Raw genomic sequence first — 25,942 nt, 5'->3', positions numbered from 1 at the left:
GATAAAATTACTGGCCTTGACAAGTTATGAGTTAATGTTCAATGATTACGAATCAAATCAGCAGCACTGGTGCAAACAGGTGTAAACAATTACCGGTATGCGGGAAAACGAAAATATGATATGAGTCATCGGGTTGCTGACCTGAGAGCTCAAAATAAACCTACATATTCTCGAAAACGGTACCTTGGGATGGTTGTTGAGACTCCCCTGAACAGTGTAACAAGATCATTCCTACGTGTATAACATATATGAATTGGGTTGTTCAGGATTACTTCAAAGTTGAGTTTGTGTTGTTTTTTCAAATTTTCACCGGCTCGACCATCGTTCCACAGCAGAGCTCGCAGAGCCCATAGAAATACATGTACAGTGGTACGCGTCTTAGCAACGTGGAATGTCTTGTGACGTAGCTCCGCCCGAGGATATATTATAACATCCAGTATGTGTGTTCAATAGTTCAGTGACTAGTCTATCTTGGAGTAAAGTTCAAGGAAACAATCATTTTACTAATTTAGCAACAACATTTATTGTACAAAATATTTATCTTGTGGTGTATTTATGATATTCGTATATTCAATAAGAGTATATGTATATATGTCACTAGAGGGCGCTGTGTCAATATGAGATCAATTACATCAATAGGGTGGTCAATAAATTTGGATTATCAAAATGTTTGGATTTAGGAACAGAAAGAACAAATTGACTGATAGTGTTTGTAGCTTTGTTATTTAATGTTCTCAGCAAATTGAAAAAACATATATTTGGATTATTTTACATTAGAAAGAATTATCATTCAAACTGAGTTGTTGTGTTTCAAATAAATAATTCTTATATGGAAGCTGGTTAGACAAGAATTGAAGTATTTCCCTGCCAAATTATTCCATATGATTGACTTTTGTAAAATTGGTGGAAAAAAATTAGTTTTTGAATTATGAACCTCAGAACCTTAATTTCAAATCACAATGTCATTTTTCTTCATGAAAACAAGTTCAAGTAGAGGATATTTTTGTGTGCTATTTGTCATTATTTTATGCAATTTTTCATTTGAGAAAATATCAAACATTTGTATTTTATTTTTTTTAATTCTCTGCATTTTTTAGCCCCGTCCATCCTCAAAATTGGTTATTTGTTGTTGTTGTTTCATCATTAATATCCCACATAATACGATAATAATGGAAAAAGCTGGAATACAAGGGAATACATATCCAATGAGCTTTTGCATGAGATATACTGTAAGCATGCAATCTTTTAAGTATGTACACATTGCTATTCAGAAGTGAATACTTAGCCAATGGGCTTTTGCATGAGATATACTGTAAGCATGCAATCTTTTAAGTATGTACACATTGCTATTCAGAAGTGAATACTTAGCCAATGGGCTTTTGCATGAGATATACTGTAAGCATGCAATCTTTTAAGTATGTACACATTGCTATTCAGAAGTGAATACTTAGCCAATGGGCTTTTGCATGAGATATACTGTAAGCATGCAATCTTTTAAGTATGTACACATTGCTATTCAGAAGTGAATACTTAGCCAATGGGCTTTTGCATGAGATATACTGTAAGCATGCAACCTTTTAAGTATGTACACATTGCTATTCAGAAGTGAATACTTAGCCAATGGGCTTTTGCATGAGATATACTGTAAGCATGCAACCTTTTAAGTATGTACACATTGCTATTCAGAAGTGAATACTTAGCCAATGGGCTTTTGCATGAGATATACTGTAAGCATGCAATCTTTTAAGTATGTACACATTGCTATTCAGAAGTGAATACTTAGCCAATGGGCTTTTGCATGAGATATACTGTAAGCATGCAACCTTTTAAGTATGTACACATTGCTATTCAGAAGTGAATACTTAGCCAATGGGCTTTTGCATGAGATATACTGTAAGCATGCAACCTTTTAAGTATGTACACATTGCTATTCAGAAGTGAATACTTAGCCAATGGGCTTTTGCGTGAGATATACTGTAAGTTTCAATCTTTTAAGTACCCGGTATGTACACATTGCTATTCAGAAGTGAATACTGTGGAATACTTTATTTTCGCTGGATTTAATTTTCGCTGAAAAGGGTTTTTGGGAGTTTTGCTTGGAATTTATTTTCACTGATTTTTGATGAGATTAATGTAAAATATAGGAAAAAATGTATATTCGCTGGATTTTATTTTCACGAAATCATCCCTTCAGCGAAAATAGCGAAAATAAATTCCAAGCGAAAATAAAGTATTGTACAGTACTTAGCCAATGGGCTTTTGCATGAGATATACTGTAAGTTTCAATCTTTTAAGTATGTACACATTGCTATTCAGAAGTGAATACTTAGCCAATGGGCTTTTGCATGAGATATACTGTAAGCATGCAATCTTTTAAGTATGTACACATTGCTATTCAGAAGTGAAGTACTATGAGAAGAAGTAATTTAAATTAAGATAAATTCATGTTCATTTCTGTAGTGATGTTGGAGGGAGTAGTACACATAGAGATTAGTAGATGGGACCAATTATTAGCCCTACACTTAAAGTTGTACGATTGATATAAGATTTATCTGGGAGACTAACTTTTATTTTTTCTGATACTCACAATGTGCGTGGGTCAGTGACATTGAATGATCAGTCCCGCGAGGACTTCAAACTCAGGAACCAACAATTGTAAACAACAATAACAGTTGCAAACACTGAATTTATCATTGTCGTGGATTTCAACAATAATCGATACTTTAACCATTTTGTCAAAGAGTTGTATTGTACAAAGCGGTAAAGATCTCGTACCGCAGCGTATTTACTCTACCAAAATCGTACCATTCAAAGAAAGTCCAGCACATGCAGCTGAAATGATGGAGTAGTTTAATCACAAAATGTTTATATCTGAAATACGTAAGCTGTTTCGCAAACATCAAAGAAATGAACAATACAGGTGTCACATGAAATCGTAAGACGTTTTTAATCAATATACGCAGTATGTCGATTTCACAGTGTGCGTTCCAATCATGAGTTCATTGAATTTAACAGGATATGATAACAGCTACTTAGATGACCTTTTCATGCCCTTCAAATCCGTCCAATCTCTTTCTTGTCAGTTTTCTTTTCTAAAGACTTTTTCCCACCAAAACCAGAGTATCTAGTGTTGAAGCGAACAATCCCTTTATTGTACCCATGCACCCATGAATGGAGAACACAGCATCCACACAACTAGTACAATGCCAACAGAGATTAAATAGAAACCTTTAAAATGAAAACTCAAACAATGTATTGACTTGTCACAAACAGTTCTCAGTTTATGTTTTATTTTTGTTTTTGTCAGATGCACTACATCGGAAGTTGTTTCTTTTTCCCTATTCTTGTTGACGTCATGTATTTGCCTTGAGATCAACGTTTTTAATAAGCTTCCTTCTAAATTACACCTGCAAGCAACCAATGCGACATCCTGTTACGGAAAATGATCTTGTGATAAAAGTTTGGGAGAAAGGTCCTTTCAGTTTACTTCAAATTCATGAAAGATGCATTTTAAGAGTTTTAAGTAGGTGAAATTATATTTTTTTCTGAATTCAAACTGTCAATCAAATTTGTTTTTAAGTAAGGATGGATGAAAGGGTTTGTAGTTGATGATGACAATGAGAACCCACAGCATCTAGTGTCAGCTGGACATTTTTATTTAATAAGTATTTGTGAAACATAGAACTGCATGTTTGCACATTCAATTTGCACATGAATGCACACGTATAGAAGAAAAAGCCAATGACATCACACATGTACCCAGTATGCATGCATAATGAGAATCATCAGCTAGACGGTACATCTATCTATGCTATGTATTTGAGGCTTGTCACGAGCCTGGTTACAGTTCCACTGGTTACTGACCCTACACCACAGTCAGGACTTGCTGCTATGACTTTGTCGCCATAGTAACGGTTTACCATGATGTTGATTGGCTGATAAATAAATCATGCTTCTAATTTGAATATGCTCGATATATTGACTGATTGAACGAAAATATGACAGTCCCATTCTTCATGACATTGCAATATATTATATACATGGTCAATGAGGAAATACTTAGCAGTCGTTCTAGAAGCAGAATGGTCCTCTAGCAGGTTACAGAGCATGAGACAGAAAGATTCCAGGTTATACGTCCGGCAACAGATCATGTCCTTTCCAGAACACCATACCTAGCTAGGGAATTGTGATGTATCAAAGATAATTTAGGGTTGCTGTACTAGTGCTATAATAATTTCTCTGAATCAGAATAAAATCGCAATTAAAGGGCGGCAGTCGTCACGCCGCGTCCTGTTCGATATGAGACTCATAGCGACGTATACAACGCATGTAAAATACATTGTTTATTTACATGAAATTCGAACACCACGCTTATATGGTTATATGGTTATATGTTATATGGGCCAAGTACAACCATGAGCCGGTCAAGTACGACATTGTCATGGTTACAATGAATCAGATAATGGAGATTTAAACTGTTATATCAGAGAGCAATAGATTCCACTTGCAGCAATATATGTTTATAACAGAGCTATACCAGCATGCAACAGACCTAGAATTTCAGCTTTTAATACTATGCCCAATTAATGAGAAACACGCATCAGATTACAAATTGAATTTCACAATTTCCTGCATGTCAGAGTTAGATTACAAAATGTTGTTGTAATTGTGTGATCAGCCGTAAATAGGTGCAGTGATCACTCTCTCACTTGTACATTTGTTTGTATAGATTGGAGTTGTAAGTCTTTCCTACTTATCTTTAAAAACAAAAGTAAAAGTCTCTTCCATCCACGGCAGTCTGTAGTGGTCATGACCCAGGGCGTAGAAGCCTCAGGAGTGGCCAAAGTGGTCAGTCACTCACATCATAAAAGGTGCTCGGATTCACATCATAGAAGGCTGGAGTGATCAATCTTTAACACTTTTATACCAGGCGGAGTGGTCAGTCCTGCATAGTTTTATAGCAGACTTGATTGGTCAGTCTTGTACACTTTTATAGCAGGCTGGAGTGGTCAGTCTTGTACACTTTTATAGCAGGCTGGAGTGGTCAGTCTTGTACACTTTTATAGCAGGCTGGAGTGGTCAGTCTTGTACACTTTTATAGCAGGCTGGAGTGTTCAGTCCTGCACACTTTTATAGCAGGCTGGAGTGGTCAGTCTTGCACAATTTTATACCAGGCTGGAGTGGTCAGTCCTGCACACTTATATAGCAGACTGGATTGGTCGGTCCTGCACACTTTTATAGCAGGCTGGAGTGGTCAGTCTTGTACACTTTTATAGCAGGCTGGAGTGGTCAGTCTTGTACACTTTTATAGCAGGCTGGAGTGGTCAGTGCTGCACACTTATATAGCAGACTGGAGTGATCAGTCCTGCGCAGTTTTATAGCAGGCTGGAGTGGTCAGTCTTGTACACTTTTATAGCAGGCTGGAGTGGTCAGTCCTGTACACTTTTATAGCATACTGGAGTGGTCAGTCTTGTAAACTTTTATAGCAGGCTGGAGTGGTCAGTCTTGTACACTTTTATAGCAGGCTGGAATGGTCAGTCTTGTACACTTTTATAGCAGGCTGGAGTGGTCAGTCCTGCACACTTTTATAGCATACTGGAGTGGTCAGTCTTGTAAACTTTTATAGCAGGCTGGAGTGGTCAGTCTTGTACACTTTTATAGCAGGCTGGAATGGTCAGTCTTGTACACTTTTATAGCAGATTGGAGTGGTCAGTCTTGTACACTTTTATAGCAGACTGGAGTGGTCAGTCCTGCACACTTTTATAGCATACTGGAGTGGTCAGTCTTGTACACTTTTATAGCAGGCTGGAATGGTCAGTCTTGTACACTTTTATAGCAGATTGGAGTGGTCAGTCTTGTACACTTTTATAGCAGGCTGGAGTGGTCAGTCCTGCACACTTTTATAGCAGATTGGAGTGGTCAGTCTTGTACACTTTTATAGCAGGCTGGAGTGGTCAGTCTTGTACACTTTTATAGCAGGCTGGAGTGGTCAGTCTTGTACACTTTTATAGCAGGCTGGAGTGGTCAGTCTTGTACAATTTTATAGCAGGCTGGAGTGGTCAGTTTTGTACACTTTTATAGCAGGCTGGAATGGTCAGTCTTGTACACTTTTATAGCAGACTGGAGTGGTCAGTCATGTACACTTTCATAGCAGACTGGAGTGGTCAGTCTTGCACACTTTTATAGCATACTGGAGTGGACAGTCTTGTACACTTTTATAGCAGATTGGAGTGGTCAGTCTTGTACACTTTTATAGCAGGCTGGAGTGGTCAGTCCTGCACAGTTTTATAGCAGGCTGGAGTGGTCAGTCTTGTACACTTTTATAGCAGATTGGAGTGGTCAGTCTTTTAACACTTTTATAGCAGACTGGAGTGGTCAGTCTTGTACACTTTCATAGCAGACTGGAGTGGTCAGTCTTGTATGCTTTTATAGCAGGCTGGAGTGGTCAGTCTTGTACACTTTTATAGCAGGCTGGAGTGGTCAGTCTTGTACACTTTTATAGCAGGCTGGAGTGGTCAGTACTGCACACTTATATAGCAGACTGGAGTGATCAGTCCTGCGCAGTTTTATAGCAGGCTGGAGTGGTCAGTCTTGTACACTTTTATAGCAGGCTGGAGTGGTCAGTCCTGCACACTTTTATAGCATACTGGAGTGGTCAGTCTTGTAAACTTTTATAGCAGGCTGGAGTGGTCAGTCTTGTACACTTTTATAGCAGGCTGGAATGGTCAGTCTTGTACACTTTTATAGCAGATTAGAGTGGTCAGTCTTGTACACTTTTATAGCAGGCTGGAGTGGTCAGTCCTGCACACTTTTATAGCATACTGGAGTGGTCAGTCTTGTACACTTTTATACCAAGCTGGAGTGGTCAGTCTTGTACACTTTTATAGCAGGCTGGAGTGGTCAGTGCTGCACACTTTTATAGCAGACTGGAGTGGTCAGTCTTGTACACTTTTATAGCAGGCTGGAATGGTCAGTCTTGTACACTTTTATAGCATACTGGAGTGGTCAGTCTTATACACTTATATAGCAGATTGGAGTGGTCAGTCCTGCACACTTTTATAGCAGGCTAGAGTGGTCAGCCTTGTACACTTTTATAGCAGATTGGAGTGGTCAGTCTTGTACACTTTTATAGCAGAGTGGAGTGGTCAGTCCTGCACACTTTTATAGCAGGCTGGAGTGGTCAGTCTTGTACACTTTTATAGCAGGCTGGAATGGTCAGTCTTGTACACTTTTATAGCAGATTGGAGTGGTCAGTCTTGTACACTTTTATAGCAGGCTGGAGTGGTCAGTCCTGCACACTTTTATAGCATACTGGAGTGGTCAGTCTTGTACACTTTTATACCAAGCTGGAGTGGTCAGTCTTGTACACTTTTATAGCAGGCTGGAGTGGTCAGTGCTGCACAATTTTATAGCAGACTGGAGTGGTCAGTCTTGTACACTTTTATAGCAGGCCGGAGTGGTCAGTCTTGTACACTTTTATAGCAGGCTGGAGTGGTCAGTCCTGCACAGTTTTATAGCAGGCTGGAGTGGTCAGTCTTGTACACTTTTATAGCAGATTGGAGTGGTCAGTCTTTTAACACTTTTATAGCAGACTGGAGTGGTCAGTCTTGTACACTTTCATAGCAGACTGGAGTGGTCAGTCTTGTACACTTTTATAGCAGGCTGGAGTGGTCAGTCTTGTACACTTTTATAGCAGGCTGGAGTGGTCAGTCTTGTACACTTTTATAGCAGGCTGGAGTGGTCAGTGCTGCACACTTATATAGCAGACTGGAGTGATCAGTCCTGCGCAGTTTTATAGCAGGCTGGAGTGGTCAGTCTTGTACACTTTTATAGCAGGCTGGAGTGGTCAGTCCTGCACACTTTTATAGCATACTGGAGTGGTCAGTCTTGTAAACTTTTATAGCAGGCTGGAGTGGTCAGTCTTGTACACTTTTATAGCAGGCTGGAATGGTCAGTCTTGTACACTTTTATAGCAGATTGGAGTGGTCAGTCTTGTACACTTTTATAGCAGGCTGGAGTGGTCAGTCCTGCACACTTTTATAGCATACTGGAGTGGTCAGTCTTGTACACTTTTATACCAAGCTGGAGTGGTCAGTCTTGTACACTTTTATAGCAGGCTGGAGTGGTCAGTGCTGCACACTTTTATAGCAGACTGGAGTGGTCAGTCTTGTACACTTTTATAGCAGGCTGGAGTGGTCAGTCTTGTACACTTTTATAGCAGGCTGTAGTGGTCAGTCCTGCACACTTTTATAGCATACTGGAGTGGTCAGTCTTATACACTTATATAGCAGATTGGAGTGGTCAGTCCTGCACACTTTTATAGCAGGCTAGAGTGGTCAGCCTTGTACACTTTTATAGCAGATTGGAGTGGTCAGTCTTGTACACTTTTATAGCAGATTGGAGTGGTCAGTCCTGCACACTTTTATAGCAGGCTGGAGTGGTCAGTCTTGTAAACTTTTATAGCAGGCTGGAGTGGTCAGTCTTGTACACTTATATAGCAGACTGGAGTGATCAGTCCTGCACAGTTTTATAGCAGGCTGGAGTGGTCAGTCTTATACACTTATATAGCAGATTGGAGTGGTCAGTCCTGCACACTTTTATAGCAGGCTAGAGTGGTCAGCCTTGTACACTTTTATAGCAGGCTGGAGTGGTCAGTCTTTTAACACTTTTAGTGGTTTGAGAATTATAGTGATAAAATGTTTTTCTTTTGGCTTGTACTGTAATCATTATTGTTGATCTTCAAGTTAATAAAATACAACCAATAACTAAGCCAAGAAATAAATAAACTAAGAGAAGTCAGTACATGCAGTATTGCAATCAGCAACACAGTCTTCTTGCATCTACCTTGCGTTTTCAAATACGTACTTATATGAAGTATCATTGTGACATTATCCATTGCTTGACATCAAGCTGTTTTTTTCTCACTTAAAATTCCCACTACATAAAATCTCTCATAATACATAGAGCAGAGTAATGCAGCCCAGTTTTTATAGCTCAGATCAGTTTTCAAAAAGTATGATGAACTATTCTTTATGTGTTAAATACCAAAGTGCAAAAACAATGTACTTGCTATGAATGTAGGTCACTGACTCACTGTCCATTGTAAAATACACATCAAGACTTGACTTGAAGAAGCTTGTATATACACAGCACTTGCATTAGGTTTGCCAATTTTGCAATAACTCAATGGGCCAGTTACATGTATTGCTGATGCTGCGAGACGTAGTACAAACATAACGCTGAAAAGAAGGTCAAAAATCAAAAAAAGCGGGCAATCTTCTACCTCCCAATTATTAAGTTGTAGATTATTAGCATTCTGTTTTATTAGTATTTTTATAGTGTACTACGTTCGCTGATGGGTTTCACGTTTTCTGGGGGTTCACCATAGAGCTATCTTTGTAAATCTTGTCCATTTGTTTCCTTTCTTCTTTGCCAAAAAGTAACAACATTATTATACATCTGTCACCGCAACAGCGTGCAGTAATTTTGTGGTATTTTACGGGGTATTTTCATCCTAACATATTAGGAGAGGCAAATTCCAAATATGGAATGATTACGTGCGTAAGCGTCCTCTAATAATAAAAACGAACATGGCTGCCACCAGAGTTTGACTGGAGTCCACACAAAGAAGTTCTAAACATTTTGAATTTCGGCATTCCCATGGTGTATCCTTGGAAGGAAAACATGTATAATAATAAGGTTATTACGAGAATACCTCAAAGTATGCACTCAGACAGTACGCTGCGCATCGACCTGCACTGTTCCTCGGACGATACTCCACCTGTACTGTCTTTGTGCATACTTTGAGGTATTCTCGTAATAACCTTATATTATATACTTCTTTGGGTCTGTGTCATATATATAACTATTTGTCTATGTTAACTTTCTTGAACTATCGGTATATTCTCTGTGATGCTTACTGTAAACCTCTTTACATGGCAAATTTTCGTGAATTTTGCGAGTGATTAAAAATTATGAAATCAAAATCAAATCATGAAAATTTCCACAGCAAAAATTAAGTGATTTACGGTGTAAGTATTCATAATGACAACTAAAAAATCTATAAAGCTTTTAAATCAAGGTATAACCAAGAGATTTCCCAATGGCCAAGTTTCTGGTTGCTAAGCTACCACGCACAGTGTTGATCTTATAAGCAAAGGGTGGTTACTATCAGTACTATACTGTACTTCTGTTATCAATAATATGCAGTTTTATGCAAAGATGGCCTCTCAGTGTACACAACATATTCATATGAGTTGTACAAAACAAAGCAAATGTAGACAACCAGGAAATGATCGTAAATTATGCACAAATTATTTTTTACGATATACAGACATGATCTGGACTGAACATAATTTGTGCCATTTTGGTATCCATGGTTACCGGTATATCTTAAGACATCTCAGAAAAGAAATATCCAAGGAATTACATTAAATTTGTTAATAAAAGTCTCACGAATAAACAGAATCAACAATAGTATACACACAGTTAAATTGTAACAGTATATCTATTCAGATAATAGTCAAGTAGGAGCTGAACCAACTTACTAGCAACCAATTCCATGCAACCATTCAAAGAATCGCTAGATTAGTCAAAATAAAATTTAAAATCAAGCAATCAATTAAAATTCTCCACATGAGCTACCAACAGGATTCGTAGAACACCAAACAAACTGGTTTTAACGATACATGGTTACATTGACAATATTGGTTTTCAGACATTATTGCTTTGCCATTATGATACAGCTGGGATGACAGAGGAAAGTGCAATAACCAGCCTTATTGTACATATAGAGTATCAATTCATCATAAATCACGTCAGACTCAATCATTTAAGATACACATTGTAGGTTTAACTGTCTGAACTGATCCAAGCATAAATTGAAAACAACTAAACCGAATCCTTTTAACATAGACTTGCTTTACGATGTAAACTCTGTAAACTGAACACCATATATATCAATACATTAAACTATCCTCACTGTTCCTTAGATGTTCTTCGCTGTAAATATTTCAGCTCCTTCATTTACTCATATTATCCAAGGGAATGCTGTGAAATATGTTACACTTTCAGTAAAACTAAGTTTATAATGTGAACCAGGTTTATTTTATGAAACTAGGCATATTTGGTGAACCAGATTTATTTTATAAAACTTGGTCTATAATGTAGCCAGGTATAATTTAAGAAACTTGGTCTATAATGTAGCCAGGTTTATTTTAAGAAACTTGGTCTATAATGTAGCCAGGTATAATTTAAGAAACTTGGTCTATAATGTAGCCAGGTATATTATATGAAACTTGGTCTATAATGCATGCAGACCAGGTTTATATTATAAAACTAGTAGGCCTACCATATATTATGAACCAGATTTACTTTATAAAACTCAGTCTATAATGTAGCCAGGTTTATTTTATAAAACTAGACATATTTTGTGAACCAGATTTACTTTTTAAAACTAGGTCTATAATGTAGCCAGGTTTATTTTATAAAACTAGACATATTTTGTGAACAAGATTTACTTTTTAAAACTAGGTCTATAATGTAGCCAGGTTTATTTTATAAAACTAGACATATTTTGTGAACAAGATTTACTTTTTAAAACTAGGTCTATAATGTAGCCAGGTTTATTTTATAAAACTAGACATATTTTGTGAACCAGATTTACTTTTTAAAACTAGGTCTATAATGTAGCCAGGTTTATTTTATAAAACTAGGCATATTTGGTGAACCAGATTTATTTTATAAAACTTGGTCTATAATGTAGCCAGGTATAATTTAAGAAACTTGGTCTATAATGTAGCCAGGTTTATTTTAAGAAACTTGGTCTATAATGTAGCCAGGTATATTATATGAAACTTGGTCTATAATGCATGCAGACCAGGTTTATATTATAAAACTAGTAGGCCTACCATATATTATGAACCAGATTTACTTTATAAAACTCAGTCTATAATGTAGCCAGTTTTATTTTATAAAACTAGACATATTTTGTGAACCAGATTTACTTTTTAAAACTAGGTCTATAATGTAGCCAGGTTTATTTTATAAAACTAGACATATTTTGTGAACAAGATTTACTTTTTAAAACTAGGTCTATAATGTAGCCAGGTTTATTTTATAAAACTAGACATATTTTGTGAACCAGATTTACTTTTTAAAACTAGGTCTATAATGTAGCCAGGTTTATTTTATAAAACTAGACATATTTTGTGAACAAGATTTACTTTTTAAAACTAGGTCTATAATGTAGCCAGGTTTATTTTATAAAACTAGACATATTTTGTGAACAAGATTTACTTTTTAAAACTAGGTCTATAATGTAGCCAGGTTTATTTTATAAAACTAGACATATTTTGTGAACCAGATTTACTTTTTAAAACTAGGTCTATAATGTAGCCAGGTTTATTTTATAAAACTAGACATATTTTGTGAACAAGATTTACTTTTTAAAACTAGGTCTATAATGTAGCCAGGTTTATTTTATAAAACTAGACATATTTTGTGAACAAGATTTACTTTTTAAAACTAGGTCTATAATGTAGCCAGGTTTATTTTATAAAACTAGACATATTTTGTGAACCAGATTTACTTTTTAAAACTAGGTCTATAATGTAGCCAGGTTTATTTTATAAAACTAGACATATTTTGTGAACCAGATTTACTTTTTAAAACTAGGTCTATAATGTAGCCAGGTTTATTTTATAAAACTAGACATATTTTGTGAACCAGATTTACTTTTTAAAACTAGGTCTATAATGTAGCCAGGTTTATTTTATAAAACTAGACATATTTTGTGAACAAGATTTACTTTTTAAAACTAGGTCTATAATGTAGCCAGGTTTATTTTATAAAACTAGACATATTTTGTGAACAAGATTTACTTTTTAAAACTTTGTCTATAATGTGAACCAGGTTTATTTTATAAAACTATGAGGCCTAAACTAAGAACCAGATTTATTTAATAAAACTTGGTATACAAATGTATAATGCAGACCAGGTTTATATTATGGAACTTGGTCTATAATGTAGCCAGGTTAATTTAATAAAACTTGGTATATAATGCAGACCAGGTTTATATTTTAAAACTAGATCTATAATGTGAATCAGTTTTATAATTACAAAACTAGTTTTATATTGTATATTTTAAGATCTATATTGTGAGCAAAATGTCAAAATGAGACTAAGCCTATGGTATGTAACTAGGTTTATGTAGAGCATAATGTAAAACGAAGCACAACTTCAGTGAACAGGTTAATTATGCATGTATGTGACAGACTATTAACAAGTGGCTGTTTTAACACTCTCTCTTTGTAGATGTACTGGTAACATGAAGCCGCTTAGTCTAGTACTCATCTAATCTAGACAGATACATGTACCTCATATAATGAACATAGTTAATAATGCCATGAAAATGAAAACAAACAATACATCATCTGGCTTCTATCATTGCTTTGTAATCTAGACGGATGACAGAAAGTCTATAATAAATGGAGGAGGGAATTACAACACTAAGACATAGTAATCGAAATAACAACGCGAATCCTGTGTCTGACACTACATGCGCAAATTTGATCAGTTTTCGTATTTCATAGAAATGACAAAAACAACATATTTAACTGGTGATTACTGATACGTGTAATTTTAGATTTCTCATATTCTCTGCAGCTGACACCACAATAATCTCCATATTATTCAAATATGTTTTATTATTTTTCTAATAATTGGACATTGTTGTATAATGTTTTCTTACTATGATATATTGATTGGTAGGGAGGGGTAGAAAGAAGTCACCAATGTGAAGAGGAAAGCAGGGGGGGTTAAATTACAACTTACTGTTCTTTTCTTTGTTTTCAGAATTTTTCTGTATTTTTCTGCGAATTTTTATTCAAATGTGGATAATTTACTAGTATGCATTTCTATTATATATACTTTCTGTCCACTGACACAATATAAAATAATAAGTTTCAGTAAAACAAAAATCAATAATTGGCAATAATTGTTGCCTAGTTTGAAACCTACCTTTTTTTGACTTAGCTCCTATTTTCAATTTGGAAGGCCATGTGATATGTGTGTCTGTTTCATCCATTATCTGTGTTCCCATGGTGATGGATAAACAAGAAGTTGATTGGTGTTCCGTGGTGATTTGAAAAATGAAAAAAGATAAAAAAAAAAAAAAAAAAAAAAGTGAGAAATTCAAATATTAGAATCATTTGCTACAAAGCAGAAAACAGAATTGTTAACAATTGAAAAAATCATCTCACAATATCATAAGATATTGGATGTCACCACATGATAGGTAACTACCGTAAAATCTGTATTAGAAGCCGCACCCTTAATAGAAGTCGCACCAATTCTTTTTGAATAACTGAGAATCAAATATTCATCATTTCTCTTATGTGTAGATGCTCTAATAGAAGCTGCATCCCCTCGGTTGCATTGTACCATTTTAATAGAAGCCGCAGCTTCTAGTTCAGATTTTACAGTACATGCACCTGTGTGTCGTAATGTAACCCTGAGTAACACATTCTCCACAATTGTTGTCAACTTCTACACATGTACAGTAGTCCTAAATACTAGCTACTTCCCAAAAAACTGTTAATGATTTTGACCATAATCAGTCAGTAATATCATATTGTATTAGTTTGTTTCAAAATTAGTGTTGAAAATAAGTAGAAATTATGGAATATCTGAAATGTTTTCAATCACAGTTCTGATGGGAAAACAATATAGCACAGCAAGGGTTGAAATAACCAATACATATTTAGAGAACTTAAGGTTTATACATGAATGATTCAATTTTTATTCATTGAATTAAAACCACAATTCGATTTGAACAGAATGATTCATGTTTATTTATAGAATTAAACTAAAATTACTATATGTATTCATATAATTTGAACAGAATAAAGAGAGATTGATGACTCAATAACAGAAAATTCTGGAAAATACTTCAAACTCATTCTTAGAAATACTTGTTAACAAATAAAAAATGTTCACTTGACATATTAACTGTAGACAATAAATCATATGCCTCATAAATATTATTGCAATATTCTATATAACATAAATCTACTGTTTACTTTAGAGACATGCTGTGACGAATACTAAATAGCATAATGATTATTCATGAGTTGTCACCAAGGGAAAATGTTGAATACTAAATAGCATAATGATTATTCATGAGTTGTCAAGAAGGGAAAATGGTAAATACTAAATAGCATAATGAATATTCATGAGTTGTCAACAAGGTATGATGAATACTAAATAGCATAATGAATATTCATGAGTTGTCACAATGTATGATGAATACTAAATAGCATAATGAATATTCATGAGTTGTCATAAAGGGAGAATGATGAATACTAAATAGCATAATGAATATTCATGAGTTGTCAACAAAGTATGATGAATACTAAATAGCATAATGAATATTCATGAGTTGTCAACAAAGTATGATGAATACTAAATAGCATAATGAATATTCATGAGTTGTCAACAAGGTATGATGAATACTAAATAGCATAATGAATATTCATGAGTTGTCAACAAGGTATGATGAATACTAAATAGCATAATGAATATTCATGAGTTGTCACCAAAGAAAAATAGTGAATACTAAATAGCATAATGAATATTCATGAGTTGTCACAATGTATGATGAATACTAAATAGCATAATAAATATTCATGAGTTGTCACAAGGTATGATGAATACTAAATAGCATAATGAATATTCATGAGTTGTCACCAAGGGAGAATGATGAATACTAAATAGCATAATGAATATTCATGAGTTGTCAACAAGGTATGATAAATGCTAAATAGCATAATGAATATTCATGAGTTTTCACCAAAGGTGAGATAATGAATACAAAAAAAATTCCACACAACCTTAGATGAAATATACTGCACAGATCTGGTTATCTTTTTATATTACCGGTATTTGACAAGTCGGAAATGCTATGCAAGACATATGTAGAAAGGAGTGTGAAGACTGACACTAATTTTCTTCAAATGTAAAATATGAATTGGCAGTTCATTAAAAAAAATTTCTCTGATCTCAAGTTCAAGTTTTCAAAACTCAATTCTCAATGAATTGGAAGCAATCACATGATTTTCAAACAACCAAGGTCAACCCATTTGATGTTCTACAATAAGAAACGCACATTCAATTTTATAGAAAGAGATTGCAAAAATATTATCTTCTGAATCTCAGAAACAACAAACCATGAAATGAAAAGACCAACTCAGAGAATCTTTAATAACTGTTTTAAGCTGTACATTACATAGGCAGTACGGTACAATCAAAATATCTAAACGCTTGAGGGAGATTGCTATCAACTAGCACCCCGTACTGTGACTGCTGTGATTGTGGTACTTGACGGTTATTATAGTAGACTCCCTATCAATGGATCCTGGGCATATACTTAAAAAACAACTGCCGCATCGTCAACAACAGTACTATATATCTTAAGATATTCAATCCATTCTAATTATGCGTACTTCCTGGCCACAGACCAAAATGAAAGTAAAAAAGCACCTCCGAAAATACAAAGAAGGTTTAATATGTTTGTGATTTTAAAGATTTGAATTTTACAATGAATTTCATAAAAGTATGAATATTTTTTTTATATGAAATATTTATGATTGTATAAAATGCAAATGGGAGTTGAAAACAAGTTGACCAATCACAATGTTACAGTGGAGGCATACGATTGAAGAACTTATTCTTTAGATTTGAATAAAACACAAGTTTTATTATTTTACTTACAAGTAAATGTAAGTTTCATAATTTTTTGTAAAAAAAAACATTCACGCCTTTATGAAATTCACTGTATGACAACTTATCTATACTGACAGCAAAACATTTATTTTTATGACACCAAAGTCAACTTAATGTCACTCTTTAAAAAAACAGAACTGCATAATTTTTCTCATAATTTTTTCATAAATTTGTAATCAAGATCTGTTTTAAAAAATATTTTAAATATTTTAAAATGTGCAAAATGTTGTTCTAGAATTTGGGCAGGATTTATTATTATGGGGGAGCAGGGTTCCCTCAAAGTTGCTCAATACATATTCTATTGCCTAATTAATGTATTTGCATTGGGCAAATTACGGAAAGTATAAAAATACCTCCCATCTTTTATTTTTGTTGTCACACACACTATTTAATTTCTTTGAGTTTAAAAAACTAGCAGCCTGTCAGCTGAGATACATGTAGCTCCGCTGTTATCAATGCACATTGCAATTAAAGAACAGAAGATAGAAAATGAACAATATGTATAGTATTAAAGCAATCAGACTTTTTATAACTTTTTATCAAAAATCTGAGAAAGGTCCACATGTAGTACCTAGATATGTAATATCAAAGCAATTGAATTTTTGGTTTTTAGCAAGAAGTCGAAAATATCACTTTTTACCAAAAATGACAAAAATATTCAGGAAAATTAGAGAATTAAAGATATCATCACGAATGAACAAATCTGAGAGAGGTCCACATGTAGTACCTATATATGTAGTATCAAAGCAATTGGACTTGCGGTTTTTAACAAGAAGTCAAAAATATCACTTTTTACCAAAAATTACAAAAATATTCACCAAAATTAGAGAATTAAAGATATCATCACAAAATGAACAAGTCTGAGAGAGGTCCACATGTAGTACCTATATATGTAATATCAAAGCAATTGGACTTGCGATTTTTAACAAGAAGTTGAAAATATCACTTTTTACCAAAAATGACAAAAATATTCACCCAAATTAGAGAATTGAAGATATCATTACAAAATGAACAAATCTGAGGGAGGTCCACATGTAGTACCTATATATGTAATATAAAAACAATTGGACTTGCGGTTTTTAACAAGAAGTCGAAAATATCACTTTTTACCAAAAATTACAAAAATATTCACCAAAATTAGAGAATTAAAGATATCATCACAAAATGAACAAGTCTGAGAGAGGTCCACATGTAGTACCTATATATGTAATATCAGAGCAATTGGACTTGCGATTTTTAACAAGAAGTTGAAAATATCACTTTTTACCAAAAATGACAAAAATATTCACCCAAATTAGAGAATTGAAGATATCATTACAAAATGAACAAATCTGAGAGAGGTCCACATATATTACCTATATATGTAATATCAAAGCAATTGGACTTGCGGTTTTTAACAAGAAGTTGAAAATATCACTTTTTAATAAAAATGACAAAAATATTCACCAAAATTAGAGAACTAAAGATATCATTACAAAATCTGAGAGGGGTCCACCCAAGGTACCTACATACCAAGTATCAAAGCATTCGGGCTAGCGGTTTTCAAGAAGAAGTAGAAAATAGAATTTTTGACCAAAAATGACAAAAATTTTCGCTATAAATAAGACAATTGAACATATCCACACGAAATGAACAAATCTGAGAGAGAACCACCCAAGGTACCTTCCTAGAAAGTTTCACAGCTATACAGTTTGTGGTTTTCAAGAAGAAGTTGAAAATGTAAAGTTGACGACGGAGCTAAAAAATGAAAAGATGTTTTCTAACAGGTTGCGTTTTACTTTTTCCCCATGATAGATTCCCATGTATTAATAATAACCCTGTAATCCTTATACAGTAATTCATGTTAATCTGAATAATTAGGTCCATATCGACAATTTTTTTTGTTACTTGATTTTCAGAGCTACTTTAAGAAGCCTAATAAAATTGTGTACTACCGGTACTGTAAAATCTGTATCAGAAGTCGCATTTCTAATAGAAGTCGCACACATTCTTTTTGAACAACTGAGAACTAAAAAATTACCATTTCTCATATGTGTAGGTGCTCTAATAGAAGCCACATCCCCTCTGTTGCATCGTACCATTTTAATAGAAGCCGCAGCTTCTAATACAGATTTTACAGTACTCCAAAATTTTATGATTTTTCCTGATTCAAGACTTTGCGTCTTTGACTTTCATGATCTGAAAAGTACATTTTTCCCCCATCTCATTTCTCATACTTGGTAACCACTGGATGAGACGTCAGCTAAGTTTTTTTAAGTCTCTGAAAACAACATGTACTTGTTGGTGTTAGAAATTCAGCGGAGCAGGACCAAATACTTCAATGCCAAACACAAATACAATGGAAGTGGTCTAATGGAGTTCCTCAAAATAATAGTCAATGTGTTTAGCCACTGGATCACTTTATTTTGAAATCCAAAAAAAAAAAAATACTTGTACGAGATGGAAATCCTATCTCATGTTTGAGTTGCGGGAATGTGTTCCATCATATATGAAATGGTTTGGGGTGCAATTCTAGCTGCAGCAAAGTTCACTAGGATCATTTGTGTGCAGTCATAGATCAACTTCAATTAACCAACTATTTTGAAAGTTACAGGTACTGCAACTGCTAGTTCAGTAACTATTCGTTTGCTTTAAATCTGAGAGTCATTTTGATTCACAGCGCTGCATTTTGATAATTTTATATACAGTCATTTCAAGTGTGCTGCAGTTTACTCAATCTATAATCATTTTGAGTAAGTGGGCTGCAGTTTACTAAATCTATAATCATTTTGAGTAAGTGGGCTGCAGTTTACTAAATCTATAATCATTTTGAATAAGTGTGCTGCAGTTTACTAAATCTATAATCATTTTGAGTAAGTGTGTTGCAGTTTACTAAATCTATAATCATTTTGAGTAAGTGGGCTGCAGTTTACTAAATCTATAATCATTTTGAGTAAGTGTGCTGCAGTTTACTAAATCTATAATCATTTTGAATAAGTGTGCTGCAGTTTACTAAATCTATAATCATTTTGAGTAAGTGTGTTGCAGTTTACTAAATCTATAATCATTTTGAGTAAGTGTGCTGCAGTTTACTAAATCTATAATCATTTTGAGTAAGTGTGTTGCAGTTTACTAAGTCTATAATCATTTTGAGTAAGTGTGCTGCAGTTTACTAAATCTATAATCATTTTGAGTAAGTGTGTTGCAGTTTACTAAATCTATAATCATTTTGAGTAAGTGTGCTGCAGTTTACTAAATCTATAATCATTTTGAGTAAGTGTGTTGCAGTTTACTAAATCTATAATCATTTTCAGTAAGTGGGCTGCAGTTTACTAAATCTATAATCATTTTGAGTAAGTGTGTTGCAGTTTACTAAATCTATAATCATTTTGAGTAAGTGTGCTGCAGTTTACTAAATCTATAATCATTTTGAGTAAGTGTGTTGCAGTTTACTAAATCTATAATCATTTTGAGTAAGTGTGCTGCAGTTTACTAAATCTATAATCATTTTGAATAAGTGTGCTGCAGTTTACTAAATCTATAATCATTTTGAGTAAGTGTGTTGCAGTTTACTAAATCTATAATCATTTTGAGTAAGTGGGCTGCAGTTTACTAAATCTATAATCATTTTGAGTAAGTGTGCTGCAGTTTAAAATCTATAATCATTTTGAGTAAGTGTGTTGCAGTTTACTAAATCTATAATCATTTTGAGTAAGTGTGTTGCAGTTTACTAAATCTATAATCATTTTGAGTAAGTGTGCTGCAGTTTACTAAATCTATAATCATTTTGAGTAAGTGTGTTGCAGTTTACTAAGTCTATAATCATTTTGAGTAAGTGTGCTGCAGTTTACTAAATCTATAATCATTTTGAGTAAGTGTGTTGCAGTTTACTAAATCTATAATCATTTTGAGTAAGTGTGCTGCAGTTTACTAAATCTATAATCATTTTGAGTAAGTGTGTTGCAGTTTACTAAATCTATAATCATTTTCAGTAAGTGGGCTGCAGTTTACTAAATCTATAATCATTTTGAGTAAGTGTGTTGCAGTTTACTAAATCTATAATCATTTTGAGTAAGTGTGCTGCAGTTTACTAAATCTATAATCATTTTGAGTAAGTGTGTTGCAGTTTACTAAATCTATAATCATTTTGAGTAAGTGTGCTGCAGTTTACTAAATCTATAATCATTTTGAGTAAGTGTGTTGCAGTTTACTAAATCTATAATCATTTTGAGTAAGTGTGTTGCAGTTTACTAAATCTATAATCATTTTGAGTAAGTGTGCTGCAGTTTACTAAATCTATAATCATTTTGAGTAAGTGTGCTGCAGTTTAAAATCTATAATCATTTTGAGTAAGTGTGTTGCAGTTTACTAAATCTATAATCATTTTGAGTAAGTGTGCTGCAGTTTACTAAATCTATAATCATTTTGAGTAAGTGTGCTGCAGTTTACTAAATCTATAATCATTTTGAGTAAGTGTGCTGCAGTTTACTAAATCTATACTCATTTTGAGTAAGTCTGCTGCAGTTTACTAAATCTGTAATCATTTTGAGTAAGTGTGTTGCAGTTTACTAAATCTGTAATCATTTTGAGTAAGTGGGCTGCAGTTTACTAAATCTATAATCATTTTGAGTAAGTGGGCTGCAGTTTACTAAATCTATAATCATTTTGAGTAAGTGGGCTGCAGTTTACTAAATCTATAATCATTTTGAGTAAGTGTGTTGCAGTTTACTAAATCTATAATCATTTTGAGTAAGTGTGCTGCAGTTTACTAAATCTATAATCATTTTGAGTAAGTGTGTTGCAGTTTACTAAATCTATAATCATTTTGAGTAAGTGTGCTGCAGTTTACTAAATCTATAATCATTTTGAGTAAGTGTGTTGCAGTTTACTAAATCTATAATCATTTTGAGTAAGTGTGTTGCAGTTTACTAAATCTATCATCATTTTGAGTAAGTGTGCTGCAGTTTACTAAATCTATAATCATTTTGAGTAAGTGTGCTGCAGTTTAAAATCTATAATCATTTTGAGTAAGTGTGTTGCAGTTTACTAAATCTGTAATCATTTTGAGTAAGTGGGCTGCAGTTTACTAAATCTATAATCATTTTGAGTAAGTGTGTTGCAGTTTACTAAATCTATGAGCAATTTTGAGTGTGTTTCAATGCACTATTAAATCTGAGCGATTATATTAAAATATCGCTAAGATTCACTAAATCTACAAGTTTATTATAGTGTATACTGCAGTTGAATAAACAATCTGAGTTAGTTTGAGTGTGCATGCTGTAACTAGTTCACTAAATCAGAAGTATTCTGCAGTATTCATTGTTTCATTTTTGGTGACAACTAATGAATATTCATTATGCTATTCAGTATTCATCACACCTTGTTGACAACTCATGAATATTCATTACGCTATTTAGTATTCATCACACCTTGTTGACAACTCATGAATATTCATTATGCTATTTAGTATTCATCACACCTTGTTGACAACTCATGAATATTCATTATGCTTTTTAGTATTCATCACACCTTGTTGACAACTCATGAATATTCATTATGCTATTCAGTATTCATCACACTTTGTTGACAACTCATGAATATTCATTATGCTATTAAGTATTCGCACATAGGATTCACTAGCAGCTAACTGAAAGCTCACAATACTTTTCATTGAAACTATGACTTATTCTGTTTTTATACATGACAACTGACAGAAAGTTCCTCTTCAGGCAACCATGATACTTAAATATCTATGGATATTAGACAGAAACATAAAATATGGAATAACATCTTATGCCTATCAATCGTACAATTCAAAACTCGTTTTTAAAACAGAACTACGGTATCTTCTTACAAAGTTTGAAATTGATATGATGCAAATAGATACTAATGTCTCTTCTATTAAAAATCTTTTAAAAATGAAATTTAACATGAATACACTTTTTATATTTCTTTTAAAAAGTTACTTCTGGGCAGAATAATGGAATATTGACCATCCTTTTTTAATTGAATATTTATGATAAAAATTCATGAAATTCTGTGTCTACAATTGGAACTTTATTTGGCTTAAGTAAAACAACATTAGCAGCACAGAGACAAAAGCCTAAAGGCCAAGGTAGCAAAGACGTTCTTATTGTATAAGACAATAATCTTCATTGGACAAAACTAAACACATGATCCAAACTATGCATCAATGATTTTGATTGGTTAATAATGATCACATGATTTATTTACTCACCTTTTGAAAGAAATCTTCACCAGATTGTCCTTTTCCCTCAGCAGCAGCTGAAAAACACAAAGAAAAAATATATTTATATAAAATAAATTTCAGTTTTCAGAGAAAACGAATGATCTTCAATGTTGTTATAGAGACATATGAAATTTAAATAAATTTCCATGATACAAGTGAAGATGTACAGATGGACAGCGGACGGACATATGTCAAAACACAAGTCCCCATTTTCAGACTTCACTGAACAGGGACTAGACAAATCACGTTCACATGAAGCATGTATCAATTTCAAACATTCATTTACAATTAACTGAGGGTCTTATATGTGTTTTAGTATATAGCGATATATATATGCATTCATGCTCCATAGCAACAGTGTTCTACACTTATGCACTAGTCGTCGCACCTGTCAGGTTTTGGTCGTGGAAAACACGCCAAAATAGGATTTAACACCTGACACATTCTGATGGCATATCATGATACTAATAATGAACTCTTCACATATTGGACTCAGAGTTGATTCTATGCTCAATAATAATATGTGCAAGTAACACACTACTTTGCATGAAATCAACTCATACCCCACAACATATTACATGTATGTCTGATATAGGTAGGTACCATGTGAGGTATTAGGCACATAAAATACATTTTTTGTTTACATGAAATCTGAGTTTGTTCTGTGGGATGACCACCATCACATTAAATACACTAGAATCTATAGCTCTGGGTCCTATATCATTTTGGTTTGAAGCAATTTTTTTACGATTTTGACTTTGTTCCATCTTCAGCATGAGTCGGTCTATATAAATATTCAACAACTCCAGTCCAGAAAGTTAGACCAAACTTAATTTAGTTCCTAATTGTTTATGAGACCTTCTTAAACAACATTTATATTGACAGATAAATCTGGTGACTTGTGATAAAAATAACAACATTTTCAGCAAAAACCAGCAATGGAATGGACGCTTCTAAACTAAGTAGTGAGATCAAGAGTTAACTATAACCAAATGTAATAATTAATATAATTTATTTTCCAATATTATTTTAAAACATTGTGATCCGGAATTGTAAGCAATTGAAAATTACAGCCATTTGGTCTGAAATTTACAAATAATTAGAAAATTTTTTTTTTTTAATTTTGACAGAAGGGAATAAATATGACATTTGATTTTAAAGGCTAATATTTTTTAAACAGTTTCACTTACAAGACCCAGCATAATACACTATCCTAAATCCAGCAAAAGTCTCTATTCACCTCAATGTCAAGGTCATTTAAGGAATCATTAAGGTAGCGAGACTATTATTTGTGTTGAAAATTACGATTTTCACATTTATTTATTAATTGACGAAATGCACTATAAACTTTCATGTGATAAAGTCAACATAATATAGAATGTCATGTAAGTTGGTTAAAATGTAGATTTTCTGAAGGGAAGCAAGGCAGCCTCAGTAGTGTTTTCCAAAATCAGCAACACAGGTTTAATCTGTGTGCCTATAAGTTTCAAAGATAAACTCAAGACAAAGCAATGTTAGGATGTGTTATCAGTAGCTATCTGACACACAATAAGTGTTTCCAAACATTTGAGTGGTTTGTCTCTGCCCCTGTTTGTTTCACAGATTAGTCATTTGCATATGAATGTGTCAGACACAAGGTCACACAGCCACTGGAAAAAAATCATTGATTTTGGTGTTTTCATATGCCGAATTTATCCAATTATAACTATCCCATTCCTTTATTTTTTTGGTTTCCAATAGCCTTACACATTTGGATGTCCCTACACATGTTAAAACAGACCTTGATGGGAAAACAAAATTGAATGTGCTGATAAAGAAACTTGAAAATCTTTGCTGTTACTTCATGGACGTTTTCTAGGAGTTTATGTTTTTCAAAATACAAGGTCTTTAACAAAAAATAACGTAAACTTATTGTCGTCGGATTAACACCAAATTTTCACAGCTTTAAGGTGACAGTGAGAGGAACTTGAATGTGTCCAGACAAACTATTTCATCGATTATTTACCAACGAGTTGTAGTTTGAGTTGGGGGCAATGCGACTAAAACAGTAATTGAAATTCAGCACACTATTTTTTAAAACGCGTTGCTTGAATAAAACTGACCAGACACATTCACATTACCTGACTATTGAACAACTAATAAAAGTGAAAAAAATACTTCTTATCGCCAGCATAAATGCGTAATTATTTTTCTTACAGAAAAAGCAATTTTTCACCTTTGATTGAGTAACGCGTCTTAGAATGCAGATACGGGCATGCAAAATACACTTGTGAAAAGCTTGAAGTCTGGCGATTCTAAAAATATATACTTTCCTGGGTCTATTTGTAGTCATTTAGTCACAACTGGAAGATGAAAACAAGTATGCAAATAATAGTCCCGCTACCTTTAAGAACAAAATACATTTTATAAAGGGAGAAATTATTCAACCTCATAATCACAGAAATGTCACTTCAGTATTAATACAAATCCATTTTGAGTACCGAACACAGTTTATTTTAAACCTTTAGCTTACATACTATACATGTGGACTATGGAGAAAATAAACAATTCTTGGCATATTTCCATAGCAACAATAATTTTGTCATTCCATCACTTGAATTCTGACATTGTATTTGTATTAAAAAAAAAAATGGACACAATTAGGAAATTGTAAAATCCTAAAATATATCCTTGCAAAAATGCATCCATTATTGAAGAATGATACAAGAATATTTCGTCTTACATTCATTAAAAAAATCGTATCCAACTGCATAAATAAGTCTTATGCTAACTCGGTCAACTGGAAAATGGTGTTTTCAGTCAATTTATAGAATAAGACAATGGAGAAAACATTTCACAAACTATCAAATCCAGTATGTTGTTACTGAGTTGAAGCCAAATTTTCAAGACAGGCATCAACGAATAAAGAAAATCAACTTCTCTGTCTGAAAG

General features: G+C 33.6%; 1 protein-coding gene across 1 annotated transcript in view; it reads right to left on the bottom strand.

The window, feature by feature from the left end:
* Positions 1-25,942, bottom strand: part of LOC100378192 (protein bicaudal C homolog 1-like) — a 94,592-nt gene that overhangs the window by 27,728 nt on the left and 40,922 nt on the right. The window contains exons 2-3 of the mRNA XM_085493945.1: positions 23,000-23,046; positions 14,020-14,089 (exon numbers count right to left, since the gene is read on the bottom strand). Coding sequence (XP_085350071.1) covers positions 14,020-14,089; positions 23,000-23,046 — 117 coding nt within the window. The remainder of the gene's footprint in view (positions 1-14,019; positions 14,090-22,999; positions 23,047-25,942) is intronic.

The sequence above is a fragment of the Saccoglossus kowalevskii genome, chromosome 19 (genome assembly GCF_978046115.1).
Source record: "Saccoglossus kowalevskii chromosome 19, keSacKowa6.1, whole genome shotgun sequence".
In the NCBI taxonomy this organism is placed as follows: domain Eukaryota; kingdom Metazoa; phylum Hemichordata; class Enteropneusta; family Harrimaniidae; genus Saccoglossus; species Saccoglossus kowalevskii.
This window is presented reverse-complemented; position numbering and strand designations above follow the sequence as displayed.